The 16406-nt window shown below is 37.5% G+C and overlaps 1 protein-coding gene and 1 long non-coding RNA gene across 3 annotated transcripts in view; both read left to right on the top strand.

Moving 5' to 3' along the window:
- The first annotated feature begins 8929 nt into the window (after positions 1 to 8929).
- LOC125251675 lies at positions 8930 to 10664 on the top strand. The gene is made up of 4 exons (XR_007181061.1): positions 8930 to 9302; positions 9465 to 9555; positions 9981 to 10394; positions 10470 to 10664. It is a non-coding gene; the product is annotated as an uncharacterized LOC125251675 (long non-coding RNA).
- A 3373-nt stretch (positions 10665 to 14037) lies between these two features.
- Positions 14038 to 16406, top strand: part of cwc25 (CWC25 spliceosome associated protein homolog) — a 49457-nt gene continuing 47088 nt past the window's right edge. Inside the window, exons 1-3 of one of the 2 annotated variants that reach the window (XM_048165057.1) lie at positions 14038 to 14204; positions 14444 to 14616; positions 14777 to 15013. In XM_048165057.1, the coding sequence (XP_048021014.1) occupies positions 14187 to 14204; positions 14444 to 14616; positions 14777 to 15013 (428 nt within the window). In that variant the 5' untranslated portion in view covers positions 14038 to 14186. The remainder of the gene's footprint in view (positions 14205 to 14443; positions 14617 to 14776; positions 15014 to 16406) is intronic. The other variant, XM_048165055.1, reaches the window with a different exon arrangement.

Here is a 16406-nt window from a genome sequence, read left to right as displayed (position 1 = left end):
CTTATTTCTATGTTATTTCTTATTTCTTATTTTCTATGTTCCATGGTCTTATTTATATGTCTATGTGGGTCAATGCTGATTTATTCAAAGTCATACAGTCTGAGTCTGCCACAACTGTCTTTAGACTCCCCAAGGACTTTCATTTCAGCTAACATCCTAGTTTTTACAATACATGCTCAGCACAATGTAATTCTACTGAACTAAAGGGCATCAGAGTGTAAATGTCATAAGTGTGATTTTTTTTTAGCCCCACCCCATTCACACATAAATACACAGGGGGCCATTAAAAGATCAGCCTCAGTCAGACGGGCCCTGGCATTGGTCACCTGAAGGTGCCAGACATGTGGTTAAAGGCTTGGTTATGTGCAAAAGATTGAAAAGACGACTAGAGTCACTGACACATTTCTGTCAAGGACCTTTATAAATATTTGATAACATAACATTTTAAAATAGGATTCTGGAGAAGGGTGATGATGATGTCATGGAAATGGAGGATGCTGGTTGGAGAGACAGAGATCCAGGGGAATCTATAAAATAGTTATTAAAGGGATTGAAGCAAGAGGGGGAAAAGAAGACTCAATAGTGACACTTCATCTCCTCAGTGAATCCTACTGTTGAGTAAGGTGATGATATATTTGTGATGTATCAGAATAAACAGGCATCATCACATCATGATTTATATTATCTCACCTATTTAGCGCATTCTACTAGATTCATTTTTTAACTTTGCAATTTTTCAACAAAACAGATGTTTTTAATTTTAATGTTTTTTCGTCTTGTCTGAAGGTTGGTCTCCACTTAGACACAAATAGCTCATCTTATAGTTTAGTGTGTAGTGTCATAAGTTCCCTTTCGAAAGGGAACTCGCACTGCGTTGCAGTTGTAACCCGAGACGTTTTTTTGCCATGCATAATATTTGATGCATCCTTTTCCAGGATCAGTGAAGAACGCATTGATGACTGGGATTATTTGCCTGCTATGAGAGTTGGTCCTCACAAGGGGACTCTCCTTGGGGACATGGTGCCCCCATGGTCAGAAATAGCTACATTTTTCCATCTCTTTGACCTTTTCTAAAGGGACATCAGGGGTGAACATGTGCCACAATCTGGCAGGACCATTCCAGTGAATCCTAAAGATGTCCTATTAGTCTAATTATGTTTGCTCACAATTATGCTTGCCACAAATGTGTTTATGTATATGTGTGCATCTTTCAGATGCAGATGGATGGCTGATTCTGACTGGTGTGTTCACAGTCACCTTTTCTTACTGCAGTGTCTTAAGTCTTCAACAGAAGGTAAAAGAGACAAGAGTGAGTAACCAGCTGGGAATGATAGTTTCTGCCAGTCTTGATAAAAATTTCAAATGTTTCTCTGGTAGGAATTAATCAAAGTAAAGATTTTATTCTCTTGAGTTTTTATTTTGACATTAGAATCAAATTAAACTCTTGGCCAGAGAGACTCTTTTGGCTAATATTACTGATCAAGGTCAGTTGATCAGGGGTTTCCAGGGGTTTCGTGAAAACAAGGAAAGATAAAAAGAGATACTATCTAAAAGTGATTTCATGTTTTTCTTCTGGAAGAGTATGTGAATAAATGCAGAACATGGACGTGTTGTAATTAACATGGAGAAAATATTAACTTCCGCTCAATCAATCCAAGTTATGATCACACACTAACTGATCTTACTGTTGTGTAGAAAGCATTTCCTTAAAACTACAGTCATCTTCCATGAATAGAATTATCACTATGGGGATTCTCCATAGACTGGGCAGCAAAGCAACTGCTTTGGTCTATGAATAAAATAATTAGATCACACTTTAATGTGATCTAATTATCACCAGGGGACATTTCATTTACAAATGTACAACAGGGCTCTAGTTCCTTGGAAACAGAAACATGTTCTTGTTTCCTGAGCTACAGTACAACAGAATACAACAATGCCAGTTATTACAACTGGGCAAGGCATTTTTGCATTCATCAGAAGAGTGACCTTTTTCTTCACTGAAATAATTATGTTAATTAAGAATGTAAAATGTGATCATATCAGAGTTTTTAATATTATCATTTGGGATAATACAACTTCTCTAATTTCATTTCCTTCTCTTAGTCAAATCATAACTCCTCAAAAATGGCCTGGACAAAAAGGATCTGTAGAGCAGATAATGCCTGGCGAGAGCAGTACTTTTACAGTAAGCAGGCAAGTAGACAATATCTCTGTTTTTTTTTTTTTTTTCCTGCACACTTCTGTGTAATGTGTAGGCTATTTCTAAATTGTATGAATCTGGATCTGGTCAAAATAACCTGCTAATGGTAGCATTTATGAGGACTACATAAAAAAAATGCTGAAAAAAAAACCTTCATGTGTATCGTTATCATTACGTAAAAAGGTTGTCTCTTTCTTTTGTCAGTATCGCAACTGTGATATTGTAAAGGAGAAATCAGGGAGGTGACTTAGGCTACTGTATAACACCAATTTGAAATTATTTTCAAAGGTGACTATATGACCACACACCACCACAGTAGAATCTTTGTAGATTTACAGGACAAGCCTGTCTGAGGTCAGAAAGTAAAATGTCACATGAAGTGTATTCTTGATCATACTATGAATGTTAAATGACAGATTGGTGTCACCTAAAACAGCAGGGGCCTCATTTATAAAATGTTGAGCAGAAACTGTCCTATATTTGATCTTATGATCATTTCTCAAATGCACAGCGTAGCCTATGTGTGATTCAGAGAACGTATGTGCAGACACACACACACACACACACACACACACACACACATGAAACTGTGCGCAACTGAATGGTTTGAGAACTCCAATTGTCTGGCACAAGGAAAGTGCGTACGTCTGCTTAGACCCTGTCGTGGTGCTAAGCACTTTTCCACATCAAAGATGACAGTGTACACAAGTTCAGATCTGTTTTATAAATGAGACCCCACATTTTGTTTTCAAAACAAAAGAAAGAAAAGAAAGAAATATAGTGGCTTGACCCACAAAGACTGCACAAAAAGTCAGGCCAGTGTAAACCACAGGCCCCAGCAAATAACACGTACACAGTTATGCTTTAGAGTTAGCCTATCAATTATATATTTCTATTTGTTTATTTTATTTATTTGTTTTTTATTAAAAACACAAATTTTTGTTCAACATGTCAAACACACTGGTGGTAGAACATGCACATACAGCTCTAGACCATGCTGGCAAAATAATTTTGATTTATTAAACCATTTAGCATTTGTCTGGTATATCACATTATTACAATTATGCTTATATTTTGTGTGCAAAAAGTAAACTTCTCTAAAAAGAAATATCATTCTGAGCAACATTAATTTATGGTGCTCAGGAGGCTAAAAGCAGATTCTAAACTAGCCTATCAGCCATCTTAAATGATGATGAAGATTGTGATGTTAATGTTGTTCCACAGGATAATTAAATGTTTAACTTTTATAGACTTCAGTAAAACATATTTTTCAAGTTTCCAGGCATGATTAAATATAGGCTATTGCTGTACAAAAACCACATCATAAGATATTGGATCGCTAATCATCTACATGGGCTATTTTTGCTTGTACCCCAGTTATTATTTATTTTGAATAATACATTTTATTAACACAATTCAAGCATAAAATTGAAATGTTTACTATTGTTACAACTCCCCGATAGCTGTAACCACACATTTATGTTTGACATCGATTTACACAGAATCAGCCTAGCAGATTTCTTAAATATTTTAATTTGTAGCAGGTAAAAAAAAAATACAGACTTATAAACGAATTGTGTTACAACACTCGCTCATGCTATGCACAAGCACAACTTGAAAAAAAAAAAAGCCTTTTTAAATTTTAGCAAGCGATCCACGTTTTATAGTAGGAAAACCTGCAGCCTTCTCTGCGTTTAGCTTGTTTCATCAAGACGTCAGTGGTGGATTCAGCTATTGTCCTCCTGTCTTTTTATGCGACCATCTCCGTCTAGCAGAGTTCCTCTGAAGAGCATTCATTGTCCTGTTCGGCATCTTTTATATTTAAGAGCAGTATCAGGAGTCATGAAATGTAGCCTTCAGATAGTTCTATCTAAAAGGAAATACAGGTAAATATCTGCCCCACATTGGAAAACTCGGGGGATACGTGTACAGCATAATTTCGCTAGATTTGGTGTAAACATTTAGCTAGCAAAAGCTCTGAAAGTGTGCGCTAAAATATGTTTGCATGCCTATAAACAAAATGTCTGTTTATATTCAGATTTTATAATTTAATACTTTAGTCATGTTGAGGCACAATCTATTATGTCTGTTGCAGTCCTTACAGTGAGGCCATTTGTTTAGCCTTAGCCCAATACACTTGGCCCATCTTGCATGCCTTTGTTCAGACGTCACTCATATACTAATCTTTAGACTAAGTGTGCAAAACTGCAAACACAATCTGCTTTACACTCAGTTTGCAATTGTAAATCTTTTTTTTTTTTTTTGCTAAATGCTAAACACAGTTCCTTACATTAGACACATTTTTCAAAACTAACAGCTCTTGTGTTTCATTTGGGAAACACTAGCATTTAAATGCCAGAATCATTTCCCAATTATCTACACCCAATGATCATGTGTGAAAACACTGTCACGTCTTGCACACAAAGACAAGATGGTAAGATCCAAGCGCAGCTTTAATGGGATAATCCAAACACATAATCCAGGAAACAGGCAAGGGTCAAACTCCACAAAAACAGTCCACAAAAACAGAAAGCCAGAGATACAAAAGTGCACGTAACATAATACAACAAACCAAAAACAAAGACAGAAACAACTGAGTATAAATAGACAGAACACTAATTACAAACTCAAAACAGCTAGTGCAATGAAGGATAATGAGTCCAGGAAGTGGGTTATGGGAAATTAAGTTCTGAGTGATGAAAACCAAGAGTCCAGATTGGAGTGCCCTAGTGGCAGACAAGGGCACTCCCAGTAATGATCATGACAGTACCCTCTCTAGGGAGCAGCTACCAGACGCTCCAAAAGACAAAAACAAAAAAAACAAAACTCTCAGGAGGGAGGTGGACTGGAGGAGGACCAGAGGGAGGGATGGTGGGCCAGGTCCAGAGTCCCCGACCGAAGGCCAGGGAGGAGCCGGAGGAACAAACCACGGGGACTCTAAGAAGGTCGGGGTCCTGGCTGAATGCCAGGGCGGCACTGGAGGAACTGACCAGGCAGGTGCCGGCAGGTCTTGAGTCCTGGCTGATTGCCAGGGCGGCGCTGGAGGAACTGACCAGGCGGGCGCTGGCAGGTCTGGAGTCCTGGCTGATTGCCAGGGCGGCGCAGGAGGAACTGACCAGGCGGGCTCCAGCAGGTCTGGAGTCCTGGCTGTTTGCCAGGGCGGCGCTGGAGGAACTGACCAGACGGGTTCCAGCAGGTCAGACGGCCTGGGCGGCGGCAGCAGGACGGACGGCTGCCCTGAGACGGCAGCAGGCCGTTCTGGGACAACAGCGGGTTGCTCTGGGACAACAGTGGGCTGCTCTGGGACGACAGCAGGCTCGGGCTGGCAATATGGGGGTAAATTGATGCCAAAACCATTGAAAATGGACAGACTAAAATTCACAAATAGATATTACAACTTGTAAACACAAAACACAATCTACAAATAGATAAAAAATCCGCAAACAAAGTCCTCATGATCCGCAAATGTAAAACAAGATCTACAAATAGATACAAAGTCCTCAAACAAACTCTTTGTGATCCACAAATATAAAGCATGATCTACAAAAAGATTAAAAATCCACAAATAAATAAATCCTGATTCACAAATAGAAATCAGTGACTTGTACTTGAAAACCAGAATTTGAATGAATGTAAAGTGACTTGTTTGCAGGTGAAGATCATGTTCTGTTTGTAGATTGTGTCACATTTGTTTTCATAATTCTGACATTATTGTTTCGCTGTTGTGACAAAATAATGCCATAATCATTGAAAATGAAGAGACTATGAGTCAAAAATGCATATTACAATTTGTAAACACAAAACAAGATCTACAAATAAATTTAAAATCTGCAAATGTAAAACACAATCTGTAAATAGATTCCAAATCTGCAAACAAACTCCTCATGATCCGCAAATGTAAAACAAAATCTACAAATAGATGAAAAATCCACAAACAGACTCTTCATGATTCACAAATAGAAATCAGTGACTTGTACTTGACAACCAGAATTTGAATGAATGCAAAGTGATTTGTCTGCACCTGAGGGTCATTTTTTATTTGTAGATTGTGTTGCATTTGTTTTCAGAATTTTGGCACAGCTGTTTCGCAGTTTTTTTTCCATTAAAAAATCTACAAATGCCCTCCTCACAATTTGCAAACAAACACGGTCTAACTTGTATTTTCAAACCACTGTAAAAAGACATTCGTACACATTCTGTGCAAAGCTCAGCATGCAAGTGTTCAATCTGTGTTTGCAGATCACAGGGCATTCACAAATCCCTCTGCACACGTCTACAGATCCTTTTGGCACTATCTTTCCGCAGAGTGTGTGACTACGATCCACACGTGTAGTCAGCCAATCAGGCCCATACGGTAAAAAAATATATTTTATCTGGCCAAAATATATTTTAAATATATGGTAAATATATGTTACAAACAGTGAAGTTCAATGAAATATATTTTTGAAACTGAAAATATATTTTGTTTCAACCTTCATATACTTAAAATATATTTAAACATGTATTTCAGGGGCAGGAAAAATATATTTATATATAAAAAATATATTTCAGGGCGCAAGAAAATACATTTCCAATCTTACAGTCGACAATGCAAATGTGCGTGGAAGAAAGCCTTGCGAACAAAACTATCCATTATGTTTGAAGAATTTTAAACACTTACAGAAAAACATGAATTTCCACATATTTTCTACATTGACACTTTGTTCACATATCTTCCCAAAAAATACAGATCTGTGTAATAGTGATCATGGCACCTCACAAATGTGTGTTTTAGTCTATTACTTATTAATTAATTCATTTATTTATTTATTTATTTAATTGTCATTTATTGTCAGTGTAATATAGCGTTTAGATCTGCGTCAAATACAAATAAATAGATTAATAAAATCGCTAGATGTACGATGTTAACTGTGACGTAATTTGAATGGGAAACCACTAGCAGCGCTCACGGACTTTTGGAGTACTGCGCATGCGCGTCATTTTGAACTGTAACGGTCGTCAGTCAACCAGGAGTTCTCGGAGTAAAAGGTAAGAGCTAACGTTATAACTTTATTTTTAGTCGTCATTTTTCACATATGTAATGTTCATTGCTACTTTGAATGTATAATGTTTTGTCAAGGTTTTTTTTTTAACTTTATTTGTCAAATTAATGCCCCGTTTGTTTATTTGCTCACATGAGACGCATTTGATATTTTCAGATTTCCGTTTTAAAGTTAGTTGTTTTTAATTTGGACACGTGAAAACTAACGTTACACACAAAAAATGTTTAATATTTTTTTTTAAATTTCAGCTGTAGAGTGTTTGGGAGACCGTGCTGCCTGCTGTTGTCTATGGAGTCAAATTAATGCCTTAAAGTTTTGCACAAAAATAAAGTTTTTCAAAACAAAAAAAAGAATTGAGCAATAAAAAAATGTTTTGCAAACAAAAATAAAGAATTGCAAAGGAAAAATAAAGTATTGAGCAGAAAAAAATAAGTTTTGCAAACAAAAATAATAAATTGCAAAATAAAATAAAGTAGTGCAAAAATAAAAATATAATCAATTACAAAAATCAATGACAGCTGTAATCCTATTTTATCTTTGCCACATATTTTTCATGCTCAAACCTACTAAATCATTTGCAACGCTCATTTTATTCTGCGTTTCAGTCAAGCGTGCGCTCACGATACCGGTTTTCTTTTGCGCTGCACTTTTCTGTGCGGATCTCTTTATGGCACTGGTTTGACGTGGGGGTGGAGTCAAGAAACGGGGGCACGCCCCCGCAAAACACGTCATCGACAGGAGACGCAGATCGCAACAGAACAGATCAAGCATAGAGACAGAGCGCATTTATTATAATCTGAAAACCACGCCCACCGGGGGAAAAACAATCCAACCGGGGGAAAAAATCAATCCAACCGTCTCCATTGACTTTGTAATGCATGAGGCTGCCTCCTTGTCTTTTCTGACTCATTACAAAAAACAGAACAATGCCTAAAAGCTGCTGTGTGACAAGGTGTACAGCTAACAAGCTAAAAAACCCAGAAATAAGTTTTTATAAGCTGTCGACCCCAAAAAACTAATGTTTAAGGACACAAAAGTGGATACAGGCAGTGAGACAGGTCATATTACTATAAGAAATGCATTGGAGGGGGTCGTAATCGGCGACAACATATGCTAAACAAACCAACAAAAACAAACCATTCATTATTTTTAACCATGTCAAAGAATTATTTCACCTGTCGCCGATTACGTTCCCCTCCAATGCATTTTGTGCCCCGTTTCTTGACTCCACCCCCACGTCAAACCAGTGCCATAAAGAGATCCGCACAGAAAAGTGCAGCGCAAAAGAAAACCGGTATCGTGAGCGCACGCTTGACTGAAACGCAGAATAAAATGAGCGTTGCAAATGATTTAGTAGGTTTGAGCATGAAAAATATGTGGCAAAGATAAAATAGGATTACAGCTGTCATTGATTTTTGTAATTGATTATATTTTTATTTTTGCACTACTTTATTTTATTTTGCAATTTATTATTTTTGTTTGCAAAACTTATTTTTTTCTGCTCAATACTTTATTTTTCCTTTGCAATTCTTTATTTTTGTTTGCAAAACATTTTTTTATTGCTCAATTCTTTTTTTGTTTTGCAAAACTTTATTTTTGTGCAAAACTTTAAGGCATTAATTTGACTCCATAGTTGTCGATCTATGATGCTCCTGTCACTGATAGTGGAGCCTGTAATGTAAGTTTTTTTTTTTGTTGTTGTTGCTAAATTTAATGTTTTACTAAACTTGTTAATTAGGCACACGTTATTTGCTCGTTATTAAAGTTCAGGCATATGCTGGTTTGGCATTAATGGCATTTCGTACGCTCAATTTTTCTACTATTATTATTATCATTATTAATATAGCCTTACTATAATATAATTTTTATTCACTTTCTGCTGAATGACAAGCTGTTTTCGATTATCCAGTTGAGCCAGTGATTCAGTAAGTTGCTTGTAACAGAAGATGCTTATTTGTCACGACTTACAGGTTTACATGTGTCATTCATTACTGTAAAAAAATATACTTTTTATTTTCAGTAGCAGAAGCAGAGACGGTTTGTGCAACAGCAACCAGGTGAGAATGATGAGACACTTTAAGAAGTAGATTTTTTTTTTTTTTTTTAAATTAAGCACTGTTAAGCAAATTATATTATTATTATTATTATTATTATTGGTGTAATTTATGAATTGATATGTTCTCTGCACTTGTGTTAATATCTGTTTCTGTCTGGAACAGGTGCGGGTCAAAACCCATCTGTCAAGACGCTTGTCCACTTGCTGTCCGCCCCACCAGCCCAACGATTGTGCTGGAGAACCACAAGTCACAGGTACAGGATAATGTTCATAGTCAAGTCATCTTCATTTCTGTGGCACTTTATACAAAACAGCTTCACAGTAATAAACATGAAATAGTCAACATGACCCTAGTTGAAGTGAAACACTAGGTGTGTGTTAGAAAAATACTAATATTTTAAAGTCTGTACATCCAAATGATTCCTCAAGCTTTAAAACACATCACAAATTACAACATCTTGACTTTGAGCCCATATTGGACAGTTGGCAAATCTGTAATGTAACAAATTTAACATAACAGTATTTTCCAAAAACACACCTATTGTTTCACTTCAGAAGAAGTTGATTAATCAACTGAGGTCATGTGGATTACCGTCATGTTCACTTTGGTTTTTGACCTTCTTGCGTGAACACACAGAGATGGATTATTTTTCTAAATATCTCTGTTTGTATTCCAAAGAAAAAGAGAATGTCATAATCAACTGGAACAGCATGAGGATAAGTATCCCTTTGTTAAGTTAGCTTAACTGAGTGACTTTGTGATATTCCACTATCCCTTCATTTGTAAAAGTGAAAATGCAATGCAGAAGTGTAAAGAAAGGCTAATTCGACCTCTCCTCAATCATCAGTTTCTTTACTGTACTGTCTAAAAATAGTCCCATTAAATATCTTTAAAATCCAGTATACCTGTAATTGTTTTAGTTCCAATGTAAACAAAAATATCAGGAAATCCAAAACTAGTTAGAGGACAAAGTGCATGCTCTCTGTACCTGTACTGATGTTCAGTTATTGTGTTTTGTCTTTTGTATGAGTACAGTGGTAGAGACAGAGAAGAAGTGCCCTTGATGAGGAAACCATGGCAGCCATATATACGGTAAGTTAATACTTAGTGAAAGGAACATTTACTAGAAACATTAAGTTAAAAAAATAACTGATTTTTGTCTCACAGTCAAGAAGAGATTTCCAAATGTGTCCAAAGAGGCTTTGAGGATTTGACGTGGGGAAACTGAGACTTCTTGAAAGCAAAAAAGTTATATTTGTTTGAATATTGTAATTTTTTGAACATTGTAAAGTATGTTCCTTGCTGATTATTATTCAAATGTTCATGTGTTATAGACAACAAATAAAAGTTTTTCAAATGTGACATGTGAATGTATTTTCTTGGGTTGAAATATATGTAGGGCAAAATATATTTTTAAATGCTTTTGTAAAATATATTTTGAAAATATATTTTTAAAAAATATACAAAAAATGGCCAAAAAATACATTTTAGGAAAATATATTTATATAAATATATTTGAAAATATATTTTTTAAAAATATACAAAAAATGGCCAAGAAAAACATATTTTTAGAAAATATATTTATATGTGAAAATATATTTATAGCGAATATATTTTTTGGCCAATTTTTTTATATTTTGAAATATATTTAAAAATATATTTGAAAATATATTTTTTTACCGTATGGGGGGGTATTGCTTCAATGTGATGTCACGCCCCCTCAATAAGCCCTTTTCAAAATAAGAGCTGACACTTCTCTGATGTGTGGGCTGGGCTCACTGCCATTTACCGTTGCCGGTGTCACAGCGCTGACAGGCGGACAGAGCCTGGGCAGCGCTGCAGTAGGAGTAAAATCTTTAATACGTGGAAGGGGGAGCTGCCACGGGACCTGCGCCTGCCTCGGGACCTGCCACGGTTATGCGCGCGTGCCTCGGGACCTGCCACGGTTATGCGCGCCTGCCTCGGGACCTGCCACGGTTATACGCGCCTGCCTCGGGACCTGCCACGGTCATGCGCGCCTGCCTCGGGACCTGCCACGGTTATACGCGCCTGCCTCGGGACCTGCCACGGATATATGATGCATATATGATATATGCCGATTGATGAATGCGTGCAAACAGTGCAATCCTGCTCTTATGTACCTATTTATCATCTTAACTTAATATTTTATTCGCTCGTATTGCCCATAATAGAGCGCGTCTCGTGGCTCCTGCTCGCGTCGCGCCTGCCTCAAGATCTCTCACTGTTTACAGGTACCAGACACTCTGATTGACACATGAGAGCAAACGGATACATAAATAAGAGCAGGATTGCACAATTTGTCATCTTAACTTATATTTTATTCGCTCTTATTGCCCATATGGAGCGCGTCTCTTAGCTCCTACTAGCGTCGCGCCTGCCACAGCTTAGCGTCGCGTCTGCCTCAAGATCTCTCACTGTTTACAGCTACCAGACACCCAGGACTGATGCAGGAGAGCACAGAACAAAACATGTCACAGCCAAGGTGAGTAAATTGAACAGGTAAAATCACATTGTGGTCTGTGAAATATTGTTTAAGGATCTTTTTAAGTAGCCTACTAGTGTACTTAAAAAGATAGTACCGTGGCAGGTCCCGAGGCAGGCGCATATAACGGTGGCAGGTCCCGTGGCAGCTCCCCCTTCCACGTATTAAAGATTTTACTCCTACTGCAGCGCTGCCCAGGCTCTGTCCGCCTGTCAGCGCTGTGACACCGGCAACGGTAAATGGCAGTGAGCCCAGCCCACACATCAGAGAAGTGTCAGCTCTTATTTTGAAAAGGGCTTATTGAGGGGGCGTGATATCACATTGAAGCAATACCCCTGATTGGCTGACTACACGTGTGGATCATAGTCACACACTCTGCGGAAAGATAGTGCCAAAAAGATCTGTAGACGTGTGCAGAGGGATCTGTGAATGCCCTGTGATCTGCAAACACAGATTGAACACTTGCATGCTGAGCTTTGCACAGAATGTGTACGAATGTCTTTTTACAGTGGTTTGAAAATACAAGTTAGACCGTGTTTGTTTGCAAATTGTGAGGAAAAAACAGCGAAACAGCTGTGCCAAAATTCTGAAAACAAATGCAACACAATCTACAAATAAAAAATGACCCTCATGTGCAGACAAATCACTTTGCATTCATTCAAATTCTGGTTGTCAAGTACAAGTCACTGATTTCTATTTGTGAATCATGAAGAGTCTGTTTGTGGATTTTTCATCTATTTGTAGATTTTGTTTTACATTTGCGGATCATGAGGAGTTTGTTTGCAGATTTGGAATCTATTTACAGATTGTGTTTTACATTTGCAGATTTTAAATTTCATTTTCAATGATTATGGCATTATTTTGTCACAACAGCAAAACAATAGTGTCAGAATTATGAAAACAAATGTGACACAATCTACAAACAGAACATGATCTTCACCTGCAAACAAGTCACTTTACATTCATTCAAATTCTGGTTTTCAAGTACAAGTCACTGATTTCTATTTGTGAATCAGGATTTGTTTATTTGTGGATTTTTAATCTTTTTGTAGATCATGCTTTATATTTGTGGATCACAAAGAGTTTGTTTGAGGACTTTGTATCTATTTGTAGATCTTGTTTTACATTTGCGGATCATGAGGACTTTGTTTGCGGATTTTTTATCTATTTGTAGATTGTGTTTTGTGTTTACAAGTTGTAATATCTATTTGTGACTTTTAGTCTGTCCATTTTCAATGGATTTGGCATCAATTTACCCCCATACTGGCAGACCGCAGGGCTCGAGTACATCCTCCACGCACACAGGACAGCCAAGACATAAAAAGTGAAAACAGCCCTCTTGGCCATGACAGGACTGACAAGGAGAACGGGCTGCTCTGGAGCGACAGCGGCCTGCTCTGGAGCGACACCTTGCATTTCTGTTTATTTGTATATGTATTCTGAATATGCAAGTCAAGTCAACTCTATTTCTATAGCGCTTTAAACAATACAGATTGTTTCAAAGCCACTTCACAATAGTAACAAATAGCAACAAATTCAAATTCTTCAAGCAGATTTAAAGCTAACAGTGTCATTATTCAGCTCAAATCAGTTCAGTGTTGATTCAGTTCTGCTCAATAACTGTAAAGTTCATCAATTGTGCAACAATTGTGCATACATACTGTATATACAGTTTGTTTGTGCACATATGTGTGAGTGACAAACTCCTGCACACTTCACTGCACACTGAACAAGGAAAAGACACAAGATAGTAGTGTTTTACATTTTTCACATCCGTGTAGTTTGGGGTGTATATGGTTAATGATTTGATGGTTTGTGTGTAGAGTTACTGTATGCAATAGAACCATTTTTAGAAGAGTTAAAATAGTTTTGAATTAAGTGTTTGCTTTTAAAAGATATGTATGATATTTTGCATGTTGTGGGCATGTTTTGTGTGCAGAGTTTCAAGAATTTGAGCCATAGTTTCAAAAACTGTAAGCAATTTAAAAAAAGTAATAAATGAGAGGCTAGTTTGAAAATAAGATGGCCTTTACAAAAAAACAAAAAAAACAAAAAAAAACATTTATTTCCTGCACTATAGTACCGAACCTATAGTATATCCTGCTACTGATCCTGAAGCTTTCTGTAGATGTGAGCTGTCTGAACTGGATCAAAAGCCTTTTTTATTATATTTGAATGTCAGAAATAAACTGCAGTGCACACTATTATAAATGTCACCAGGACTTTTATTTTGCAACAGTATTGTTGAACCGGAAGTCCGTTCGAGCTTCGTTCCACAACAAAATGGAAGTTTAGATACACGCAATCGACATTAGGATTGTGTGTTTGAAATAAACAGTTTTAAAACATTATAATATTATTTGTACAGCAGCCTCAACAACATGGGAGGTGGTGACCTTGTAAGTACAATTTGTTTTTGTCAGTAGCGCAGTTATGTTAAATGACTAGAACCCAGTTGCTAATGAGAACCAGTGAGGTTTAATTCGACTTGTTAATGGGTATCACCGGCTTTAAATTATTTAAACGAAGACGTCTATTTGAAAGAACTCTGGCCATTTAATAAAAATGATTGATTCCATATATGTTCATTTTTACCTAAATCTGACTTACTTAACATAATTTCCGCGAATCCCACCAGAACTTGAAAAAGAGTTGGCATCCGCAAACTCTGAAAAACATCGAGCGAGTGTGGAAAGCGGAGCAGAAACATGAGGCGGAAAGGAAGAAGATCGAGGAACTGCAGAAGGAACTTAAAGAGGAGCGAGCCCGAGAGGAGATGACCAGATATGCGCAAGAGACAGGCGCTGTTAAGTGTGTAACATCCATTCACTTCCTCTGTCAATCCCAACACAGCGCTTTTACATTACAAAAATATGTTATAACGCATAATAATATGTAATAATAATAATCGTAATAATAACGTACTCTGGTTTAAGCCTGTAATGTAATATAAAATTCCCCACTATTGCAGGAAGAAAGACGACCGTTTGGACTGGATGTACCAGGGTCCAGCGGGACAGATCTCTCGGGAGGAATACCTTCTCGGTCGCCCCATTGACAAGCAGATCACCCAGCAGTATGAGGAGCCTGAGAGTGGTCCATCAGCTGAGACAGGCCTTCTGCCTGGTTCCATATTTAACCCCACAGGTTCTGCCTCTACTAATGATATGGCTGCTAAGATCAGAGAAGACCCTCTTTTTGAGATCCGGTAAGCTGGAATGGTTTATTTTTATTTTTTACCTAGAAGGCTTGTAACTAGGGGTGTGACGAGACAGGTATCTCACGAGACGAGACGAGACAAGACTCGAGATTGAGTTCACGAGATGAGACGAGACAAGATTTTTACACACTATTTTTAAGAAATCCTCAATGGCAAAATACATGACTAGAAAAAATACTCTACAGGTGCATTTGAATAACTAATCATCTTGTAATGAATGTCATTTCAGTTCTACTTTCTGAGTATGAATTATCATATGCAGTAAAAGACAACAATACTCAAGTACTGTAAAAGGTTTTGCCACAAACTCAACTGACTGACTTATGTCCTGTATGATTTCAGTCTCTTCAGACCTTACTGTATATGATTTATGAACTTCTACAACTTTTGACCTCCTAACTGAACTCCTTTCCACAAACTGATAATAGAAATAAAAACAGTATAAATAAAAATGGTAAAACTTTACAATAAGGTCTCATTTATTAACATTAATGTATTAACCAACATCAACTAACAATGAGCAATATATTTGCTACAGTATTTATTAATCTTTGTTTATGTTAGTTAATAAAATTAGTCATTCATTGTTAGTTCATGATAGTTCACAGTGCATTAACTAATTTTAACAAATGAAACCTTACTGTTTGTGCTTAAAGGTGCTCTAAGCGATGTCACGCGTTTTTAGACCAAAACATTTTTTGTCACATACAGCAAACATCTCCTCATTATCCGCTAGCTGCCTGTCCCCTGAACACACTGTAAAAAAACACGGTCTCTGTAGTCGCCACAAGCTCCGAAAATGGCAATAAAAACAAACTATTGCAGCCTGGACCCCGAATCATAATAAACATGCTCCAGCCAATAACCGACAAGAATGATTTTAAATGCGCGTTCATGACTGTTTCAGGAAGCACGGAGGGGAGGAGGAGGAGGAGGAGGAGGAGGAGGAGGAGGAGGAGGAGGAGGAGGAGGAGGAGGAGGAGGAGGAGGAGGAGGAGGAGGAGGAGGAGGAGGAGGAGGAGGAGGAGGAGGAGGAGGAGGAGGAGGAGGAGGAGGAGGAGGAGGAGGAGGAGGAGGAGGAGGAGGAGGAGGAGGAGGAGGAGGAGTCTAGCTAGCCTCTGTTTTGTTTGACAACACTTTGAACGTCAACAGGAAGTTACTCCGCCCAGGATCGCTTAGAGCACCTTTAATAAGATTAAGAGAAAACTGTTATTCATTTTTATGGTAACACTTTACAATAAGTGCAACCATCGCACTCTCTCAATATTCAAAGTGCAAATAAGACCAAATTTTTCTTTGATACAGAGCTAAGAGATGGTTACAAACTAATTCTTATTTAAAGGGTCATGAAACCTCCCTGTTTTAGCCTGGTCGTTCACAC

Source organism: Megalobrama amblycephala, linkage group LG17 (genome assembly GCF_018812025.1).
Source record: "Megalobrama amblycephala isolate DHTTF-2021 linkage group LG17, ASM1881202v1, whole genome shotgun sequence".
NCBI classification, from domain to species: Eukaryota; Metazoa; Chordata; class Actinopteri; order Cypriniformes; family Xenocyprididae; genus Megalobrama; species Megalobrama amblycephala.
This window is presented reverse-complemented; position numbering and strand designations above follow the sequence as displayed.